The 23,925-nt window shown below is 41.9% G+C and overlaps 1 protein-coding gene across 1 annotated transcript in view; it reads left to right on the top strand.

The window, feature by feature from the left end:
• LOC122941307 overlaps positions 1–23,925 on the top strand; it is a 162,240-nt gene that overhangs the window by 90,927 nt on the left and 47,388 nt on the right. Inside the window, exons 16-17 of the mRNA XM_044298430.1 lie at positions 15,857–15,921; positions 19,615–19,743. Coding sequence (XP_044154365.1) covers positions 15,857–15,921; positions 19,615–19,743 — 194 coding nt within the window. The remainder of the gene's footprint in view (positions 1–15,856; positions 15,922–19,614; positions 19,744–23,925) is intronic.

The raw sequence follows: 23,925 nt of genomic DNA, 5'->3' as shown, positions 1-23,925 counted from the left end.
ATTTTCTTCCCTATATTCCTTGAGCTATAACTTTTTAATTTTTTGTTAGATAAGTTGAAATTTCTAAGGTGACCATTTAATATAGCATACAATGCAGTAGGAAGCGGTAAAAAAAATCCAAATTGGATGGAATTGGAATAAAACGCAATTCCACCACCTATTTTATGGGTTTTGTTCCTATGGCGTGGAAAAACTGACCTATGCCCTTCATTCTCAGGGTCAGCACGATTACAACTATACCACATATGTATAGGTTTTTACGTCTAAATTGTGTAAAAATAAATTTAAACTTTAATAAATAAATAAATTTCACCATATTTTCACCCCATAATTGTTTTTATAGTTATATCTACGTGATTTGTGGGGGCTTATTTTTTTAGGGACAATCTGTAGTTTTTATTGATACCATTTTGGAGAGTGTGTGAATTTTTGGGTAAGAGAAGCAATGAAAAAAATTGCAAAATGGCCATTTTGACCCTTTTTTCTTGTACACCATTTGCCATATTGTGAAAATATTTTGACAATTTAATAGTACGGGCGTTTTTTATCACAGTGATACCCATGATGTTATATTTTTTGTTATTTATGTATTTATTTTTTTTATTCTAGGGAAAGTCTGGTGATTTTAAACTTTTTTTTTTATATTTATATTTTTTAACAGTTTTACTTATTTGTTTTGCTTTTGAAGCTTGTATTTTAGCCTACAAAATCCCAATTTTTATTTTTTTATTCTGAACATTCATGGATTTTTTACATCCATTTAAAGAATGATCATTTTTTATGTTGACCTGCCATCTGCTGGCCAAAATAAGAATTGAAGCTTAAATGCCCTTAGTCTCTTCAGCAAGACCCAGTCATTTCAATCAATTACCGGCTTCCTCACTGGCCACAGAGGATGCCGGTAAGAAGCTTGCACTTCCAGGTTTTTCACCCTTTAGAAGCCATGATCTCATCTGATCACGATATCTAAAGGGTTTAATTAGCCTTGGGTCTCTGCTGTTTGAAACCCGCACCTATAAGACAATGGGGGCATATCCTAGCGATATGCCCCCATTGTCCATGATGATACAACCCCTTTAAACTTCTACATGTGAACAGTCTCTGGAAACACCATTTCATTGTCCTTGGCAAACACAGTCGTGCAAACCAGTAAATATTCTCTTTAGGATACAGTTTAAAGTGTAACTGCCATTTCACTGCCAAAAATGAAATTCCTAACATATGTGATGCCGAAGAGAAGATATTCATGAAGCTTTATTTTTCAGTTGATTTTACTTTTCTGATGTCTGTATTCAGCCCTTAGCAACCCTATTTCTCTCTGCCTCTATTTCAGCATCTCCCTAACATGGCCTCTGCTGCACTTCCTGTGGTGATCTTTGCCATGTCCTTAAGGCCATCCTGTATTTCCCTCACTTCCCATAAGCCCTTGCTCTCCTCACATCAACTAGCAGGACCAATCAGAATGCAGATAACCTCCCCCACTACCCCAGAGCAGTGTGTATCCTCTCACATACATCTAACCAGAGACAAGCCCTGCAATTACATGAAATCAGTAAGCATTTTTTTAGCCTCTTATCACCTGTCAGCTCTGCAGCTGCTCCCTCATTCTCCTCCATACTGACAGGAAGGGGGGGGGGCAGTTTAGCTGCTCATATCTCTGGTTTGGTAGCAGCTAGAGACATGGGCTTGGAATGTCAGCTTTCAGACAATTCCAGCAATATGTTCAGTACAGGGTAAGATATCACTGATAAAAATCGGGATGCTGTGAATGCAGCTGAAAGTAAAAATAAAAGCAGATTTTACCTGCGACTCGATTTCTAACAGTGATTTCGCCTCTGTTGCTTGGACTTTAGCTGTCACTCTGGTCAGCTTTCGAACAAGACCAGTTTCATGTTTCTAGCTGCTACCATTCAGGAGAAAGCAGCATCTAAAGCTGCACTCCCACTCCACTTTCAGGGCTGAGCTCCTCCTCCCAGTGCTCTACCTGTCTCTTGTCTATAATACAGAGGAGATGGCTGCACATGACAACGCTGTGAGAAGAGGCTGCAGAATAGGAAAGTAGCACACATTTGTGGGAGTTATCAGGTAAAACTGAAAATAATTAAATTTTAAAGCACAAAAGCATTTATACAGCAGGGTGTACTATACCATTAGGGTATAAAAAAATGAAACGACAGTTACACTTTAACAGTTCTTACACCAGGTGCCCACTTTGAGTTGTAATCCATTCCTTGTGCTAAGATCACGCTGTTCCTCACTTCAAATCCATTTTCCTGTTCTGGGGCTGGCGTACAGCATATGCTTTGGCTCTGTCCTATTACTTTAAAGGGGTTCTCCAGGAATAAAAAAAAAATGAAAATACTTAAATATTATTTTAGAATAAATATATTCACGAATACCTTTCATTACTTTGAATGGCTTGTTTTGTCTAGGGAGCAATTATTAGGAAAACATTTAATGTCCTCCGTCCTATCAGTACACACAAAACCTGTCCTAACCACACAGGAGGACAAGTTACTTCCCGACAATGAGCCATAGTGCTGCTTCATCATCCTCTCTGTTCTGCTTATCAGGAATCATGATCCCGAATACATGTAAATCTTTGTGGAAATGGGGATAATGAAGAGACATGAGAGAAGGGTTAGGTGTGGCTAATGAGCAGCAGCACTTGTTTACAGTCTCGATTATCACAGCCCCACATTACCACAGTCTGTCCTGTCCATCCTCTTTGAACTTCATGTCTTCTCATGAACTAACTTCTCCAGAGATTCAGCTAAAGATCTTATCAGATGTATTCAGGATTATAATCCTTAAAAAATAGAGCAGAGAGGAGGATGAGGCAACTCTTTACCTCAGTGTAACTTGTAAAGTAACTTGTCCTCATATGTGATCAGGACAGGTTTTGTGTGAACTAATGGGACAGCAGCCTTTTTGTTTCCCCTAATGATTGCTCCCCAGACAAAAGAAACCATTATATATAATGAAAAGTATTTGAGAATATATTTAAAAAAATAATAATATTTAAGAATTTTCATTTTCTTTATTCCCAGAGAATTCCTCTCTCAATTCTGCAGCTCATACTTAATGGCCAGCTTTTCCCACCTAGGTCTGTAGACACCTCTTTTTCTGCCATCTTTCTGTTCAGGACACTTTGTAGACTTTCCTTCTTCTACCATGTAGGAACAGTTCTTGTGCCAACGCAAAACCCTTCCCCATTGTCTCCTGAACTTTGGTCCCACCTTACTCTTTCTGACATACTCTAGCAGGCTCTGCAAGCAGTGGAAGTGCAGCTTCCTTGGGTGTTACAATGTACAGTAACTTCCCCCTCTCCCTGTACATTGGAGTTTAGCTCTGTACTGGTGATGATGTCAACAAATGGCTGCTAAAATCTATAGCTCTGGACATAGCAAGAATCTAAAGTGGGCCCTCATGCCTCTCCCACTACCTGTTCCTGGCCACTAGTGTACTGATATGGGAGGTATGAGGTATAAATTACAACATATTAGTACACTGCTGTATGTACTATATATCTGTACACAATGCATTATACCTTGTGCCTCACATATCAGTTATATATTATGGTCACTATTTGAGGTACATGAGGTAATAGTGGTTGTAACTGTCTGCAGTACTATATATATATATATATATATACACACTGTATATATAAGATATGAGTAAAAATAGAGAATGGGGTGCAAATGAAGAGAAAGGAGGAGGACCTTCTTTTACCTCTTTATTCTAGTCTCAGTGGAGAGCTCTTCAGCAGTTCTTCTCCATAATGTTGGGGGTTGAAGGCCCTGTGAGGGTGTGTAGTTATTTTACTAGATATACAGGACCTGTGATGATGATGTCATCTCAGGTCCTTGCAGATGCTTCTATCTAACCAGGGAACTACACCAAGGTCTGTGCAGTTCTTTTAGTAGATGTACAGGACCTGTGATGCTGAAGCTGATGTCATCACAAGTCCTGGCAGATGATCCTATCTAACATAGGAACTGTATCATTGTTTATGCAGTTCCTTTACTACATGTACAGAACCGGTAATGACATTATCAAAGGTCCTTTAGCTTTCTCCACTGATGGTAGGTATACTATACTGGAGCTGGACTTAATGAATGTAATTAGGGGGTGGGGCCCATCCTCCACGGCTGTCCTATTTTCCCCAGCGGTCCCATAGCAGCTGTCCCAGAGTCTGCCTCTATTGGAGGTACACCACAGGCTCTGAATACAAAGTGTGAATATGGGGCTATGTATGGAATGCTCTTTGGCTGCCAAAACAACCTTTTTAATCATATTTTGGAAAGAAATATCTCCCAGAGAAAACAAACTATCTCACTAGTGTCACCTTTTTAAAGTGGCGTGAGCAAGATGGTTCTCTTTCCCTGGGAGATACCTCTTTGCATATTATTTTCCCATGGAGCAATGCCACTAATTCTCCATTAGCAACTAATTTCTTTAAGGAGAGACAGTATACCCCTTGCCCCTCAAGCCTAAGGCTACTTTCTCACTCACATTTTGGGTTTCTGTTTGTGAGATCCGTTCAGGGCTCTCAAAAGCGGTCCAAAACGGATCAGTTTTGCCCTAATGCATTCTGAATAGAAAAGAATCCTCTTAGAATGCATCAGTTTGCCTCTGATCAGTCTCCATTCCGCTCTGGAGGCTGTCCGCTTGACAAAACTGAGCCAAACTGACCCGTCCTGGCACACAATGTAAGTCAATGGGGGTGGATCCGTCTCCCATTGACTTTCAATGGAGTTCATGATGGATCCGTCTTGGCTATGTTACATATAATACAAATGGATCCGTTCATTAAGGATGCATGCAGTTGTATTATTGTAACAGATCCATTTTTGCAGATCCATGACGGATCCGCCCCAAAACTACTATAGAAACAATATAAACAATGAAGAAATTCATTAAAAGCTGTATTCCAGTTTCCTGGCAAAAAAGTCACATACATTGCTGCCCATAATTATTTATACCCGTGGCAAATTTTGACTTAAACTTACTTTTATTCAACCAGCAAGAATTTTTTACGGGAAATGACATAGGTGTCTCCCAAAACATAACAAGACGATGTACAAGAGCCATTATTGTGGGAAAAAACATTTCTCAGCTTTTATTTACATTTGAGCAAAAAATACAAGATGTTCCGCACTGTGGAAAATCTCAGAGGACGTGGTCGGAAGCCAAAAGTGACACCTGTGCTGGCCAGGAGGATAGTTAGAGAGGTAAAAAAGAATCAAAGGATCACCACCAAGGCCATCCTGGTGAATCTGGGCTCTGCTGGTGGCAATGTCTCAAGGCAGACAATCCAACGGACACTGCACACTGCTGCTGGGTTCCACGGATGCAGACCAAGGAAGACGCCACTTCTCCAGATAAGGCACACAAAAGCTCACTTCGCCCTTGCAAAAGCTGATCTGGACAAAGAAGAAGACTTCTGGTCTTCTGTGTTATGGTCAGATAAAACAAAAATTTAATTGTTTGGTCACAATGATGTTTCCTTCATTTGGCGTAAAAAAGGAGAAGCCTTCAACCCAAAGAACACCATCCCCACTGTCAAACATGGTGGTGGGAACCTAATCCTTTGGGGGTGTTTTTCAGCCAATGGACCAGGGAACTTAATCACAGTAAACGGCACCATGAAAAAAGAGCAATACATGAGGATTCTCAATGACAACATCAGGCAGTCTGCAGAGAAACTTGGCCTTGGACACAAGTGGACATTTCAGCATGACAATGACCCAAAACACACAGCAAAAGTGGTGAAGAAATGGTTAGCAGACAACAACATTAACGTTTTGGAGTGGCCCATCCAGAGTCCAGACTTGAATCCAATTGAGAATCTGTGGAGGGAGCTAAAGATCAGGGTGATGGCAAGAAGACCCTCCAACCTGAAAGATTTGGATCTCATTGCTAAAGATGAATGGGCAAAAATACCTGGTCTGCAATTATAGGAAGCGTTTGATTGCTGTAATAGCCAATATAAGCTTTTCTATTGATTATTGAGAAGGGTATGAATAATTTTGGACTGGATACTTTTTGCTCAAATGTAAATAAAAGCTGAGAAATGTTATTTTTTTCCCACAATAATGCCTCTTGTACATCGTCTTATTATCTTTTGAGAGACACCTATGTCATTTCCCGTCAAACAATTACTTGCTGGTTGAATAAAAGTAACTTTAAGTAAATATTTGCCAGGGGTAAGAATAAGTATGGACAGCACTGTATGTTTGTGCAAATCTTTGTGACTTCCTTAAATTTTTTGCTTTTCTTGGAACTTTTTGGAAAAAAAGGTGGGAGGGCTTAGCAGGAGGGGCATGGCCTCTAATGTCCAAATAGATTTATTATCGTTTAGGGTGGAAACTAGTGTAAATTATAGCTGTATTTGGAATACACCTTTAATTTGCTTGAATACATATACTTACAATCTAGAAAAGGTCTGCTTCCACCACCTTGCGCGGCTGCTTCTACTCCTGCCCATTCTCTGTTTAAAATGCTGGGTAGCAGCATGATGTTCACTGAGACAGCACAGCACATGACCATAGTGGCAGTGGCAGGGCACTATGTTGCTGCATCCACAGGGACATGCCATGACTGGTCGCCATAGTCATTTGACATGATGTCTTCATGGACATGAGGTCACTAACTGGTGTTTTGAGGACTGAAAGCAGGTAATGGAGCAGTTTGTGGCAGTGGAAAGAAAATAGCACAACACTATTCCTAATTTAAAAAAATGTTTTTCAAAAAGACAGGATAAGTTTTCCATCCATTTAATCCCTCGTTGCTCCAGTGTGTCCCCACCCACCAGATGGTCACATGCTGTCTAATCACGTGACTGCTGCAGAAAATCCCTGGCTTCAGCAGTCTCTTCTGTATGTATAGTGGTAGTCCTCTGAAGCCAGTGATTAGCTGTATCAGTCATGTTGTTAGATTGAACGTGATTAGCTGTACAGGAGTATACAGAGACTGGCACTGGAGCTGCAGGGCATTAACTGGGTGAGTGTTAGTGAAAATCATCAGCAGTGCTTTTCCCGTGAAATGGGGTTTTGTAAACCTCATTCCTATGTATTGTGCTGTCTTTTTTGCTGAAGAATCTGCACCGAAAGTCCTTAGCTGATATGCTACTTGTGCACATTGCAACCATCTAATTAATTCTTATTTAGCATTTTGTGTGCTGGCTAACCTTCATCTTGAAAAGTTTTATCCTAACCCAACTACATACCTCAGAAGGTAGATGTGGGAACCCCAATATTTGCAAACAGTTATGTGAGATCCAGCCTGAGATTCCCAATGGTCATCTCACCTACGAGGAATACTTAGTGAGGCTATGACATATATATATATATATATATATATATAGATCCATAAAAGAAGTTTCAGGCAGCACTCCTGTCGTTTTACTCAGCCGTAGCTGTGTGGTGCCAGCGGTGGTCCCTCGATTCGAGACGTAAAACAATGTAGAAAATCCGCAGCACTCCTTGAAGTATAGAAAAAATGTGTAGTTTTATTCACACATGTCAAATAAGACAACGTTTCGGTTCTCTCACAGAACCTTTTTCAAGTCAAGTGAACATAAAGTGCATAAGTGCTAGTATAAATACATCATCACATTGTAATCAATTAGTGATCAACCAATACAAAATCAGTGCACTCCCATATTTAGGGCATGTTACAATTCATTCCTTCTCTCTCTGTGCCCAGATAGAGACTAATCACAGTGCTTCTCTATTCATGATTCACATTTACTACATACAAGTGCCAAAATTAAAGTGCAAAGTGCAATATAAACCCTATTTCCTAAATTACCTTGCTGTGGTTATATATGAAGGAACAGGAGGAGATGGCGTCTGGACTTGTGTGGAGGCACGCCACCGCTCGCGTCTCTCCCTCCTCAGTGCGCATGTGTCAATTCCATCCCCACTGACAACGCAGTACATAACCTCTCTGCGTCATCCGAAGGCGGAGATCTACCGTCATGACGTCAGATCCACTCCGTCAGCCACCACCACGCACGCATGCGTGCCAGTAAGCCGCGGCAGTGATCCACGCCAAGTCATAGATCTCTTCCGCCATCTTACTCTAGGGCAATCGTTTGGGCATTGTCTTCCGCCTTTAACTCCTTCTGTTCCTTCCTACCTCTTACCAACCAGCAAAGGTAAAAGCTTGAACCATATTTTCAAACAGAGCATAGAATATTCTATCATGAATTCGTCATGTAACATACATTGGGTCCACCCCTTACATTATAATGAATATACACAGAAGTTAGATCAGTGAAAGGGCATTATCCAACCATCCCTCCTGTCACCCTAAACTCGACATTTAACCCTTTGGGTTTCAGAGTATCTAACCGAAAAATCCATCTAAGCTCAGTTTTCTTTAAGATGGTTAAACGGTCCCCTCCTCTGTCCAATGGTTTTACATGATCCAAAAGCATGAATCTCAACTCACTCTCTTTATGATTGTTTTCTGCAAAATGTTTCGATACGGGCAAATCTCGTCTTTTATTCCTGATAGATTGTCTGTGGTTATTCAACCTAGTTTTTACATCGCATGTGGTTTCGCCCACGTATAGCATCTTGCATGGACACCATAAAACATATATCACCCATGCTGAATCACATGTGAGATAATGCCTTATCTTGAAGATTTCTCCCGTGTCTGGATGCGCAAACGCTGATCCTTTTTGCATCAGTTTGCAATTAACGCATCCCAGACACGGGAAAGATCCCAAGCGCTTCGTCTTCAAAAAAGTCTGTCTCAACTGACCCTTTTCGGGCAATCTGGAACGCACCACTTTGTCCCTAATATTGCCCGCTCTTTTATATGCCATCATAGGCTGTTGTTTAAAAGCCTCTATGTTGGGATGTCCACTGCTGAGCAGCCCCCAATGGCGTCTCACTATTTTTTCAATATTAGGGCTCAATTCATTATAAGTTGACACAAATGGTAATCTGTCATTGGCCTGTCTTGGTTTCAACATCAATAATTCCCTTCTAGGGATATCCCTTGCTCTATCAGCATGTTTCTTCACTAAACCACTAGGGTACCCCCTAGTTATGAAGGATTGTTGCATCTTAGACAATGCTGAAGTCATATTTTCGTCCTTATCAACTATTCTCCGCACTCTCAACATTTGACTATATGGCAAAGAATTCACCATTCTCCTAGGGTGTCCACTCGTATAGTGTAACAATGTATTCTTATCGGTGGGTTTAACATTCAAATCCATGTGTAGTTGTTCATCCTCAATATACACCTGCGTATCCAGAAATTGGACCCGGTCAGCCGATGCCGTTAACGTAAATTGGATCTCCCGATCAAGGGAGTTCAAAAATGCGTGAAAGTCCATCAGCTGATCCATGGTACCGGTCCAGATGAGGAAAATGTCATCTATGTATCTCCACCACGTCAAAACCCGATTGAAGTGGGGAGATACATAGACGAGACGCTCCTCAAATGACCGTACAAATATATTTGCGTAAGTGGGCGCGGCATTGGACCCCATTGCCGCGCCCCTTACCTGCAAATAGAACTGCCCCTGGAACTCAAAATAATTGTTCCTTAGGGACAACTCCAATAGTGTCAGTACAAACTGCTGAACTGCAGCGGGATGTTCTGACCCTTGCAACATCTCCGCTACGGCCCTCAAGCCCTTTTCGTGATTGATCGAGGTGTATAATGACACAATGTCAAAAGATGCTACAATCGCCCCTGGCGGGATCAGTATCCCACTAATTTTGGTGATGAAATCCCCAGTATCCCTAATGTATGATCTTGCACCCAACGCATATTCCCTCAACATTTTGTCCAGAAAGACATTAATGTTTGAGAGAATCGAATTCCTGCCAGAAATTATTGGCCGACCTGGGGGGTCAATCAGCCTTTTATGTATTTTGGGTAATACATATATAGTCGGCGTAACCGGAGATTTCACCACCAAAAACTCTTTAAGTTGTTTATCTATGACACCATTCTGTTCCGCAATGATCAATTGTGTATCAATTTTTCTAGCAATATCAAACCTAGGGTCCCGGGCCAAAGGCTCATAGACACCTGGTTCTCCTAACTGCCTATTTATTTCTCCCATATACTGGGAGGTGTCCATAACCACGATCCCACCACCCTTGTCCGCAGGCTTGATGGTGAGATCGTGGTTCCTGGCCAATCCCTCCAGAGCGGACATTTCTTGTGTCGTAATGTTAGGTTTAACAAATTCATCTATTTTGGTTTGTTGTCTCAACAGGGCGACATCTCTCTTCACAGCCTCGATAAAGCACTCTAGAGCATGCGAGTTTACAATAGGAAAAAAATCACTTTTAAGATGTAACCCAAATTGTTTCAATGTTAACCCAATATCCGATACATTCACATCATTGGTATGCATGGCTGCAGAGGAACCAGAGTCGAACCACACCCTCAGTTTAAGGTTCCTGAAGAGGCGGTTCAAGTCCAGTTCCAACTGAAACCAATCAGGCTTAGCCTGTGGACAGAAGGACAATCCCTTATTTAAAACCTTCAATTCATGCTCATTCAATATATGGGACGAAATATTGACAACCACATTAGACTCTATTTCTTTTTTGTCACATTCGTCTGTCTGGAACTGTTGGTCCTCATGGATCTTTGTATTCTGGTTTTTACCAGCTCTTCTGTGCCTACGTCCTCCCCTTCTGGTAGGGCGTCTCTCGTGGCACCAGTTGTTCCTAAAAAAATCCCAGATTGACTAAAGTTCACATCCTCATTTGGATCTTTATTTCTGACCCACTTGTTTGTTTCCTTATTCCGTTTTGATGTTTTTTTGGGCATCTGACTTCTTTCCATATGCCATGGTTGTTCCCAGATATAGATATGTCCAGATTCATAATCACTCTGATCTCTATGCCACTTTGACCTTTTAATTTCCTCCAGATCCTTCCGCATTTTATCAAGGAAGGTTTGTTGTTTCAATAAGAAGGCATCCACCTCATTTGTAGATAAAGTTGATTTCAGCTGTTGTTCAGTGTCCTGCAATTTGCTCCTTAAAGCCATCGTTTCTTTCTGCGAAAATTCAATATTAAGCAACATAATATCCATCGCATATTTATTTGAAATTGCTTCAAAGCGTGCTCTGAATTCACCCTCCTGTGAAAACATGTTTGGCTTCAAACGAGATCGCATCCCCCTTGGTATGCGTTTATTTTTGTAGTATTGTGCTAGCGTTAGCGAGTGTAGCTCAATGGACAGCAGCTTTTTAGTGACGTTTTCATAGTCCCTTTTAATGTTAATTGCCGAGGGTACATTCAGGAAGGCAGCATCCCCTTCCACATTTCCCATAATCCTCTGTACATCCACAATACTGTACGAAAAGACATGTGTATCACTGTCATTTGGTTGTAAGATCATACCTTCCATATTGGTAAGGTCGGGTGCAGAGCCCTCAATCGCCAATGGATCCATAAAAGAAGTTTCAGGCAGCACTCCTGTCGTTTTACTCAGCCGTAGCTGTGTGGTGCCAGCGGTGGTCCCTCGATTCGAGACGTAAAACAATGTAGAAAATCCGCAGCACTTTATGTTCACTTGACTTGAAAAAGGTTCTGTGAGAGAACCGAAACGTTGTCTTATTTGACATGTGTGAATAAAACTACACATTTTTTCTATACTTCAAGGAGTGCTGCGGATTTTCTACATTGTTTTACGTCTCGAATCGAGGGACCACCGCTGGCACCACACAGCTACGGCTGAGTAAAACGACAGGAGTGCTGCCTGAAACTTCTTTTATGGATCCATTGGCGATTGAGGGCTCTGCACCCGACCTTACCAATATGGAAGGTATGATCTTACAACCAAATGACAGTGATACACATGTCTTTTCGTACAGTATTGTGGATGTACAGAGGATTATGGGAAATGTGGAAGGGGATGCTGCCTTCCTGAATGTACCCTCGGCAATTAACATTAAAAGGGACTATGAAAACGTCACTAAAAAGCTGCTGTCCATTGAGCTACACTCGCTAACGCTAGCACAATACTACAAAAATAAACGCATACCAAGGGGGATGCGATCTCGTTTGAAGCCAAACATGTTTTCACAGGAGGGTGAATTCAGAGCACGCTTTGAAGCAATTTCAAATAAATATGCGATGGATATTATGTTGCTTAATATTGAATTTTCGCAGAAAGAAACGATGGCTTTAAGGAGCAAATTGCAGGACACTGAACAACAGCTGAAATCAACTTTATCTACAAATGAGGTGGATGCCTTCTTATTGAAACAACAAACCTTCCTTGATAAAATGCGGAAGGATCTGGAGGAAATTAAAAGGTCAAAGTGGCATAGAGATCAGAGTGATTATGAATCTGGACATATCTATATCTGGGAACAACCATGGCATACTGGAAAGAAGTCAGATGCCCAAAAAAACATCAAAACGGAATAAGGAAACAAACAAGTGGGTCAGAAATAAAGATCCAAATGAGGATGTGAACTTCTAGTCAATCTGGGACTTTTTTAGGAACAACTGGTGCCACGAGAGACGCCCTACCAGAAGGGGAGGGACGTAGGCACAGAAGAGCTGGTAAAAACCAGAATACAAAGATCCATGAGGACCAACAGTTCCAGACAGACGAATGTGACAAAAAAGAAATAGAGTCTAATGTGGTTGTCAATATTTCGTCCCATATATTGAATGAGCATGAATTGAAGGTTTTAAATAAGGGATTGTCCTTCTGTCCACAGGCTAAGCCTGATTGGTTTCAGTTGGAACTGGACTTGAACCGCCTCTTCAGGAACCTTAAACTGAGGGTGTGGTTCGACTCTGGTTCCTCTGCAGCCATGCATACCAATGATGTGAATGTATCGGATATTGGGTTAACATTGAAACAATTTGGGTTACATCTTAAAAGTGATTTTTTTCCTATTGTAAACTCGCATGCTCTAGAGTGCTTTATCGAGGCTGTGAAGAGAGATGTCGCCCTGTTGAGACAACAAACCAAAATAGATGAATTTGTTAAACCTAACATTACGACACAAGAAATGTCCGCTCTGGAGGGATTGGCCAGGAACCACGATCTCACCATCAAGCCTGCGGACAAGGGTGGTGGGATCGTGGTTATGGACACCTCCCAGTATATGGGAGAAATAAATAGGCAGTTAGGAGAACCAGGTGTCTATGAGCCTTTGGCCCGGGACCCCTAGGTTTGATATTGCTAGAAAAATTGATACACAATTGATCATTGCGGAACAGAATGGTGTCATAGATAAACAACTTAAAGAGTTTTTGGTGGTGAAATCTCCGGTTACGCCGACTATATATGTATTACCCAAAATACATAAAAGGCTGATTGACCCCCCAGGTCGGCCAATAATTTCTGGCAGGAATTCGATTCTCTCAAACATTAATGTCTTTCTGGACAAAATGTTGAGGGAATATGCGTTGGGTGCAAGATCATACATTAGGGATACTGGGGATTTCATCACCAAAATTAGTGGGATACTGATCCCGCCAGGGGCGATTGTAGCATCTTTTGACATTGTGTCATTATACACCTCGATCAATCACGAAAAGGGCTTGAGGGCCGTAGCGGAGATGTTGCAAGGGTCAGAACATCCCGCTGCAGTTCAGCAGTTTGTACTGACACTATTGGAGTTGTCCCTAAGGAACAATTATTTTGAGTTCCAGGGGCAGTTCTATTTGCAGGTAAGGGGCGCGGCAATGGGGTCCAATGCCGCGCCCACTTACGCAAATATATTTGTACGGTCATTTGAGGAGCGTCTCGTCTATGTATCTCCCCACTTCAATCGGGTTTTGACGTGGTGGAGATACATAGATGACATTTTCCTCATCTGGACCGGTACCATGGATCAGCTGATGGACTTTCACGCATTTTTGAACTCCCTTGATCGGGAGATCCAATTTACGTTAACGGCATCGGCTGACCGGGTCCAATTTCTGGATACGCAGGTGTATATTGAGGATGAACAACTACACATGGATTTGAATGTTAAACCCACCGATAAGAATACATTGTTACACTATACGAGTGGACACCCTAGGAGAATGGTGAATTCTTTGCCATATAGTCAAATGTTGAGAGTGCGGAGAATAGTTGATAAGGACGAAAATATGACTTCAGCATTGTCTAAGATGCAACAATCCTTCATAACTAGGGGGTACCCTAGTGGGTTAGTGAAGAAACATGCTGATAGAGCAAGGGATATCCCTAGAAGGGAATTATTGATGTTGAAACCAAGACAGGCCAATGACAGATTACCATTTGTGTCAACTTATAATGAATTGAGCCCTAATATTGAAAAAATAGTGAGACGCCATTGGGGGCTGCTCAGCAGTGGACATCCCAACATAGAGGCTTTTAAACAACAGCCTATGATGGCATATAAAAGAGCGGGCAATATTAGGGACAAAGTGGTGCGTTCCAGATTGCCCGAAAAGGGTCAGTTGAGACAGACTTTTTTGAAGACGAAGCGCTTGGGATCTTTCCCGTGTCTGGGATGCGTTAATTGCAAACTGATGCAAAAAGGATCAGCGTTTGCGCATCCAGACACGGGAGAAATCTTCAAGATAAGGCATTATCTCACATGTGATTCAGCATGGGTGATATATGTTTTATGGTGTCCATGCAAGATGCTATACGTGGGCGAAACCACATGCGATGTAAAAACTAGGTTGAATAACCACAGACAATCTATCAGGAATAAAAGACGAGATTTGCCCGTATCGAAACATTTTGCAGAAAACAATCATAAAGAGAGTGAGTTGAGATTCATGCTTTTGGATCATGTAAAACCATTGGACAGAGGAGGGGACCGTTTAACCATCTTAAAGAAAACTGAGCTTAGATGGATTTTTCGGTTAGATACTCTGAAACCCAAAGGGTTAAATGTCGAGTTTAGGGTGACAGGAGGGATGGTTGGATAATGCCCTTTCACTGATCTAACTTCTGTGTGTATTCATTATAATGTATGGGGTGGACCCAATGTATGTTACATGACGAATTCATGATAGAATATTCTATGCTCTGTTTGAAAATATGGTTCAAGCCTTTACCTTTGCTGGTTGGTAAGAGGTAAGAAGGAACAGAAGGAGTTAAAGGCGGAAGACAATGCCCAAACGATTGCCCTAGAGTAAAATGGCGGAAGAGATCTATGACTTGGCGTGGATCACTGCCGCGGCTTACTGGCACGCATGCGTGCGTGGTGGTGGCTGACGGAGTGGATCTGACGTCATGACGTTAGATCTCCGCCTTCGGATGACGCAGAGAGGTTATGTACTGCGTTGTCAGTGGGGATGGAATTGACACATGCGCACTGAGGAGGGAGAGACGCGAGCGGTGGCGTGCCTCCACACAAGTCCAGACGCCATCTCCTCCTGTTCCTTCATATATAACCACAGCAAGGTAATTTAGGAAATAGGGTTTATATTGCACTTTGCACTTTAATTTTGGCACTTGTATGTAGTAAATGTGAATCATGAATAGAGAAGCACTGTGATTAGTCTCTATCTGGGCACAGAGAGAGAAGGAATGAATTGTAACATGCCCTAAATATGGGAGTGCACTGATTTTGTATTGGTTGATCACTAATTGATTACAATGTGATGATGTATTTATACTAGCACTTATGCACTTTATGTTCACTTGACTTGAAAAAGGTTCTGTGAGAGAACCGAAACGTTGTCTTATTTGACATGTGTGAATAAAACTACACATTTTTTCTATACTTCAAGGAGTGCTGCGGATTTTCTACATTATATATATATATATATATATATATATATATATATATATGTGTATTATGTTAGAGAATGTTTAGGACTATTTTATTTATGGAATTGTGTTACCCTTCCAGGTGATTTTATTGAAGAGAAGGCAGAAAAGTCAACCAGACAAATATATAGGGATTTCTGCAGACGGGTAAGGAGACTATGTGACATTGAAGATCAATCAATTGGTTATAGTAATGGAGTTCCATAGCAGAAAAAGAACCTTCATCATCTGTTAGACAACCTAATAATGCTCCCCAAACTGCTGCAGAACATTTTAGAGAAAGGAAGGAGCAGCTTCATGTCAATAAATGGGGGAACTGAAATTTCCAAGTATTTCTCAAAACAGTACTATACAATAAATGTATTAGCCAGACTGTATGATGAGGGCCAAATAGGTAGGTGGAAACAGTGGGTGAGGGCAGACTTTCAGAGAGTCTGGGTGAGCAAACGTTAAAGAGGACCTTTCACCTCTCCTGACATGCCTATTTTAATAGCTACATGTGTTCCCCACGAACTAACAATTCTGCAGCATCTATTCTTATGTCTGTATGTTGTGCCAATCCTCTGTTATGTCTACTAGAAGTTATGACTGAACTGCTATTAGCCTTCAGTAAGGGTAAAAAGGGGAGGTAACCAATTGGGGGGTGTACCTGAACAGTCTGAAAATGGCAGCACTGATTGGATGGAGTCAGACTGTGCAGGTACACACCCCCAACTGGTTACCACCCCTCTATACCCTTACTGGAGACTGCTAGCATCACATTCATAACTTATAGTGCAAATAATAAAAGAATGACACAACATAGAGCCATAAGAATAGATGCTCCAGAATAGATGCTCCAGAAACCTGTTTTAATAGCTCCATGCATTCCCCATGTAATAACACATGGGGAATGCATGGAGCTATTAAAACAGGAATGTGAGGAGTGGTGTAAGGTCCTCTTTAAGGGTTAGGCCTAGTTCACACGAACGTATGGCTTTTATAGTTTTTTGCGGTCCGTTTTTCACGGATCCGTTGTTCCGTTTTTGAGTTCCGTTGTGTTTCCGTTTCCGTTCCGTTGTTCCGTTCCGTTTTTCCGTATGCCATGTACAGTTTACAGTAATTACATAGGAAAAATTGGGCTGGCCATAACATTTTCAATAGATGGTTAACGGAAACGGAAGACATACGGATGCATTTCCGTATGTGTTCCGTTTTTTTTGCGGATCCATTGACTTGAATGGAGCCACGACCCGTGATTTACGGCCAAATATAGGACAAGCTCTATCTTTCAACGGAACGGAAAAACGGAAACGGAAGGCATACGGAACACATTCCGTTTTTTTTGCGGAACCATTGAAATGAATGGTTCCGTATACGGACCGTATACGGAACACAAAAAAACGGCCCGTACACCCGCAAAAAAAACGTTCGTGTGAACTAGGCCTTAAGCTGAAGCTGGGAGTAAAGACCCTCATACACATTAGTGTATTGTTGGCTGAACCTGCAAAGCAAGGAGATAAGCCACCAGAATGATCTGGCAGTGACTTTCTCATCTCTCCCCACTGAATACAAATACACTTTTGGCTTATCACTTATGCACACGACTGTCTGCCGTCCGGGCCCGTACTGTGGCTCACAGACAGTTGGTCCGCAATATCCGGGCCCCGGCTGTTTGTGCACCACATTACGGATGCATACCCATTCACTTGAACAGGTCTGCAATCCGGAAGGTGTGGTGCGGAACGGGGGCACGGTACCCCACAGAAGTCTATGCATCAGCACCTCAAAAAAGTAGTGCATGCACAATTTTTTTGCGGTGGGGTCGGATGCGGATTACAGACCCCATTCAAGTGAATGGGTCCTGAATCCGCATGTGGCGGCCCTATGGTTGGTGCCTTGTGGACCGCAATTTGCTGTCCGCAGTACGGGCCCGGCTGGCACATGGTCGTGTGCATGAGCCCTTAGGCTGAGTTCACACTTCAGTTATTTGGTCAGTTATTTCCATCAGTTATTGTGGCCAAAACCAGGAGTGAAGCCGACTTAGAGATCAGGTGCAGATCTTTCCATTATACCTTATCTCTGAGTTGGTTTTACTATGGGTTTTGGCTCTTGGTTTTTGGAAATAACTGACCAAATAACTGAAGTGTGAACTCAGCCTTATGCACACGAACGTATATTCTTTAAATGTCTGTTCCGTTTTTTTTTGACCAAACTATTGATTTCAATGGGTCCACAAAAAAAAACTGAAGTTACTCCGTGTGCATTCTGTTTCCATATGTCCGTATTTCCATTCCGCCAAAAAAATAGAACATATCCTATTATTGTCCACATTACAGACAAGTATAGGACTGTTCTATCAGGGGTCAGCTGTTCCGTTTCGCAAAATACGGAATGCACACGGACGTCATCCATATTTTTTCTGGATCTGTTTTTTGCGGACCGCAAAATATATACTGTCGTGTGCATGAGCCTTTACCCCAACATGTATGGGTAATTCGGGAGAGATAGCTGTCCGCTGAATGATCGTTTTCCTTATTTACCTGTATAATGAGTGTATTCTGGTGTCAGAGGGTGACAATTAGTGATGAGCGGCAGGTGCCATATTCGATTTCGACTAAATTCGCGAATATTCGATAGAATATTCGTTTTATATTCGTCAAAATTGAATAATCGCCATTATTCTAGTTATCGCGATTAATATGCGATTTAAATAATCGCGTATTGCGATTTTTAACTTAAAGGCTACTCTCCTATTGAAATAGCAATGCGATTAATTCAAGTTATAATAATCGAATTTCGATTTCAACTTAGCACTGCTATATTCCATATTCGTTAATTCTAGCCTAATATGGAATATAGCAGTGCTAAGCTTAAATCGAAATTCGATCAATTCAAGTTATAATAATCGAATTACGATTTCAACTTGGACCTGGTTTACTATGGTTGGATTGGTAGAATTAGCGAATATGACGAATGTATTCGTCATATTCCACAAAACGAATATGGCGAATGTATTCGTCATATTCCACAAAACGAAGATAACAAAGTATTCTGCATCTTCGTTTTAGCTACCTATTCATTAACTTCGCAAATTCTAGCAATCATATAGGAAAGTTTACTATAGAGACAGCTAAGTTTAATTCGCTATGTGATTATATTACTTTGCTTTTTTTAAAAATAAATAGAATAATTATAATACCTGATAATTATTATAATTATTCTATTTATAAAAAAAAAGCAAAGTAATATAATCGCATAGCGAATTAAACTTGGCTGTCTCTATAGTAAACTTTCCTATATGATTGCTAGAATTAGCGAAGTTGATGAATAGGTAGCTAAAACGAAGATGCAGAATACTTCGTTATCTTCGTTTTGTGGAATACAACGAATACAGTCGCCATATTCGTTTTGTGGAATATGACTAATACATTCGTCATATTCGCTAATTCTACCAATCCAACCATAGTAAACCAGGTCCAAGTTGAAATCGCAATTCGATTATTATAACTTGAATTAATCGAATTGTGATTTCAGCTTTAGCACTGCTATATTCCATATTGGGCTAGAATTAACGAATATGGAATATAGCAGTGTTAAGTTGAAATCGCAATTAGATTATTATAACTTAAAAAAATCGAATATTCGCGCTCAACACTAGTGACAATTATTATAGCACTAGCTACATATATATCAGTGGAAATCCTTCACTGATCTGTTATTGATATATTGGAATCAATTGTTAAAGAATCACCCAGCTCGAATGCAATTATATGAACTAGAAAACTAGGATACCTTTTTTTTACTATATAATCTCTCGGTGTAACATACAGTACTCTAACAACAAATGGTATTTTGCAGAAAAATCGACTTTCCGAGCTGGTATCAGTACGAATGAGCCAAAAAGCAAGGAAAGCAATAAAGACTCTGAGCCACATAAATATTTTAGCAGTTGAAGAAATTACAACTGATTCTTATACCACAAAACTGGTAAGTGACTATTTCATATTTGCAGCATGGTGACCTTGGATCTGACATAAAGAGGCCGATTTGCTAATCCTCTGTAATATTTAGTTGCTGCCGGCCACATTTGCCTTCAGCTTCGCAGAGAAATCTCATGCAGGGGCATGCCCAGTGACACATTTGAGGCTGATGCCCTTAGTAGCACATGAAGCTTGCAGGCAGCTTTATGTACTGCCCTTGCGCAATATTTTTCTGCAAAGCTGAAGAAGGCAAGTGTGGGCAGCGTTACCTAGCATCAGTGACATAGCAGGGGGGGCAGCTGCAAAGGGCACTGATGGGGGCATGGAGTCTCAGCCTAGGAGAGGCGTGCTTCGGCTCTGCTGGAGGGCGGGCCCGGGCACTGGGTGGGGGTGTTCTTGGCCACCGTTGAAAGAAAATATTGCCCCTCTGGGCACCTTACTGCCTAGATTGCATATCATACAAAGATGATTGTCTGTATTATGTATGTGCACCCCTTATCATATGTACAGCGCTATGGAATGAATGGCGCTTAAATAATAAATAATAATAATAATAATAATGAAGCTTGCAGGCAGCTTTATGTACTGCCCTTGCGCAATATTTTTCTGCAAAGCTGAAGAAGGCAAGTGTGGGCAGCGTTACCTAGCATCAGTGACATAGCAGGGGGGGCAGCTGCAACGGGCACTGATGGGGGCATGGAGTCTCAGCCTAGGAGAGGCGTGCTTCGGCTCTGCTGGAGGGCGGGCCCGGGCACTGGGTGGGGGTGTTCTTGGCCACCGTTGAAAGAAAATATTGCCCCTCTGGGCACCTTACTGCCTAGATTGCATATCATACAAAGATGACACAATACTCTGTCCTCCTTCTCCTTGACCTGTCCTCTGCCTTCGACACCGTTGACCACTCCCTTCTGTTGCAAACTCTCTCATCTCTTGGCATCACTGACCTGGCCCTCTCCTGGATCACATCATACCTCACAGACCGGACATTCAGCGTCTCCCACTCCTGCACCACCTCCTCGTCTCATTCCCTCTCTGTTGGTGTCCCGCAAGGCTCTGTCCTAGGACCCCTGCTCTTCTCTATCTACACTTTTGGCCTGGGACAGCTCATAGAGTCCTATGGCTTTCAGTATCACTCCTACGCTGATGACACACAAATCTACCTCTCTGGTCCAGACATCACCACCTTACTATCTAGAATCCCACAATGTCTATCTTCTATATCATCCTTCTTCGCCTCTCGCTTTCTTAAACTTAACATGGATAAGACAGAATTCATAATCTTTCCCCCATCTTGTTCAACCCCCCCTACAGACCTATCTATCACGATCAATGGCTGCACATTATCCCCAGTCAACAAAGCCCGCTGCCTTGGAGTGATCTTGGATTCTGCCCTTTCCTTCCGACCGCACATCCAAGCCCTTTCCACCACCTGCCGTCTCCAACTCAAAAACATCTCCCGCATCCGCGCTTTCCTTAACTTTGAATCTGCGAAAATACTTGTACATGCCCTCATTATCTCCCGCCTAGACTACTGCAACATTCTCCTCTGTGGCCTTCCATCTAGCACTCTCGCACCCCTCCAATCTATCCTCAACTCTGCTGCCCGACTAATCCACCTCTCACCCTATTATTCCTCTGCCTCTCCCCTTTGCCAATCCCTTCACTGGCTCCCCATTGCCCAACGAATTCACTTCAAAGTACTTACAAATACATACAAGGCCGTCCATAACCTGTCCCCTCCCTACATCTCTGAGCTAATTTCCCGATACACCCCCACACGCACTCTCCGATCCTCACAAGACCTCCTTCTCTCCTCTCCTCTTATTGCCTCTTCCCACAATCGACTCCAGGATTTCTCCCGTGCATCCCCCATACTCTGGAACTCGCTACCCCAACATATCAGACTCTCACCTACAGTGGAATCCTTCAAAAGAAACCTGAAAACCCACCTCTTCAGACAAGCCTACAACCAGTGACCCTGCTGCCTCTATACCGCCATGACCAACTTAACCCGCACCTACTGTGTCCTTCTCCCATACCATGTAGATTGTAAGCCCACACGGGCAGGGCCCTCTCTCCTTCTGTACCAGTTTAACTCATTTTGTTTATGATTAGTGCAATTGTCTGTATTATGTATGTGCACCCCTTATCATATGTACAGCGCTATGGAATGAATGGCGCTTAAATAATAAATAATAATAATAATAATAATGAAGCTTGCAGGCAGCTTTATGTACTGCCCTTGCGCAATATTTTTCTGCAAAGCTGAAGAAGGCAAGTGTGGGCAGCGTTACCTAGCATCAGTGACATAGCAGGGGGGGCAGCTGCAACGGGCACTGATGGGGGCATGGAGTCTCAGCCTAGGAGAGGCGTGCTTCGGCTCTGCTGGAGGGCGGGCCCGGGCACTGGGTGGGGGTGTTCTTGGCCACCGTTGAAAGAAAATATTGCCCCTCTGGGCACCTTACTGCCTAGATTGCATATCATACAAAGATGATTTTTACAAGATAGAAAACAAGAAACACCGAATTAAAGTTACATCAGGGAAGGAGGTGTTATGTTCTACATGGCAATAGTTTTACTTTAATAGTGATAATCCATGTGACAGATTTCCTTTAAAGAATAATGAATTAAGATGTGCATTTTTTGGTGTCTCTACTTGGTTTGAAGCCATTTTTTGTGACAAATTTACAAAATGTTACACACCGTTTGTTAGATTTGTCACACAAAGTACTTACACATTTTGCAGTCCAAAGCCTATCATATTTATTATGAAGGTTCCAGCAGTTTGTTACTTCATCAGGGGAGTGGAGTGCATCCTGCACTATTTTCAAAAAGTCTCAATGATACATCTGGATAAAAATGTTGCTCCGACCACAACACATCTGAACGCCCCTTAGTAAATGCAAACTGCCAAGAATGGCACAAACTATCTGAAAAATGGCACAAATACATCATAATTGGTGCAAATGCCTACTCTACCAACAAAACAAGCAATGTCACTCCACTTTTCTGGCACAGTGAACTTGATACATTATTCCCTTAGCTGTGCCATATTTATCAAAGTGGCTCCTGTTGCATGATAAATTTGGTGCACCTTTAAACACTTTTATCTAACTTTACATCACCTATTTGTTGGCAAACATTAGTGCATCTTAAAGTGAATCTGTCAGCAGATTTGTACCTATGAAACTGGCTGACCTGTTACATGTGCACCTGGCAGCTGAAGGAACCTTTGTTAGTCCCATGCTCATATGTGCTTGCATTGCTGAGAAAAATGATGTTTTACTATAAGCAAAGCTAAATGCGGATTTTGGCTTGAATTGGCCAAAGAAACTGGGTCCCTCTTGTTGCTGCTCTCCGGAAGGGATGGTAAGGTGTGGTGCACCCCAATGGGAAATAAGTCCAGAGAGTTAGGGTCTGCAGTAAACCAGTGTGCTTCTTTACTGCAGAATTTCGGGTGCAAAACAACATAGACGAGTCATGGGCTGGCTTCTCCAGTCTCTCCATGGCAGAAGAAGGGTTTGATGCTGAGGAAAGGTCCGATCTCTCTCTTTCTCTCTCTTTCTCTCTCTTTCTCTCTCTTTCTCTCTCTTTCTCTCTGCCCATGGTCTGTAACTCAGTAGTCTGGGTGGCTCCTTGGTCACAGGGCTGGTAACCCATGGTCTGTGGCTCAGTGTCCCTATCTCAGCATCTTCTTCTGCTCAATCATGCAGGTTGGCAGTTTTCTCTTCCAAGAACTGGTCCCTAACTGCAGAACACTAGGGGCTCTGACTGCTCTCCTTATATACAATTTCTGGTTAAACGAGACCCCTCTAGTGGGAATGGTGGAGTGAAAAAACTCATCACAAACAGATACAAAGTTACAACTCCCGTTTGTCATAGACTTACATTAAAACTTCAATAATACACAATGGCAATGCACAGCAGTTTTTTCAGACATAACATAACTAAACCATATATTGAAAAGGTCAGTCTGTCTGGTTTTGGTGGTAAACAAGTCTGTTTTTTGCCTCCAAAACATGTTCTTCTTTAAACCGTATGGTAGCTATGGAAAATTGCCAGCTTCTAATTCAAAGTCTCAAAAGTCTCTCAGTGTTCATTAACCCTTTTGTACAGTTTTCTCCAATAAACTTAACTTTTCACTCTAAATTTGTAATCGCTTACTTAGAGTATATCATGGTCCATGCAC

Source organism: Bufo gargarizans, chromosome 6 (genome assembly GCF_014858855.1).
Source record: "Bufo gargarizans isolate SCDJY-AF-19 chromosome 6, ASM1485885v1, whole genome shotgun sequence".
Lineage (NCBI taxonomy): Eukaryota > Metazoa > Chordata > Amphibia > Anura > Bufonidae > Bufo > Bufo gargarizans.
This window is presented reverse-complemented; position numbering and strand designations above follow the sequence as displayed.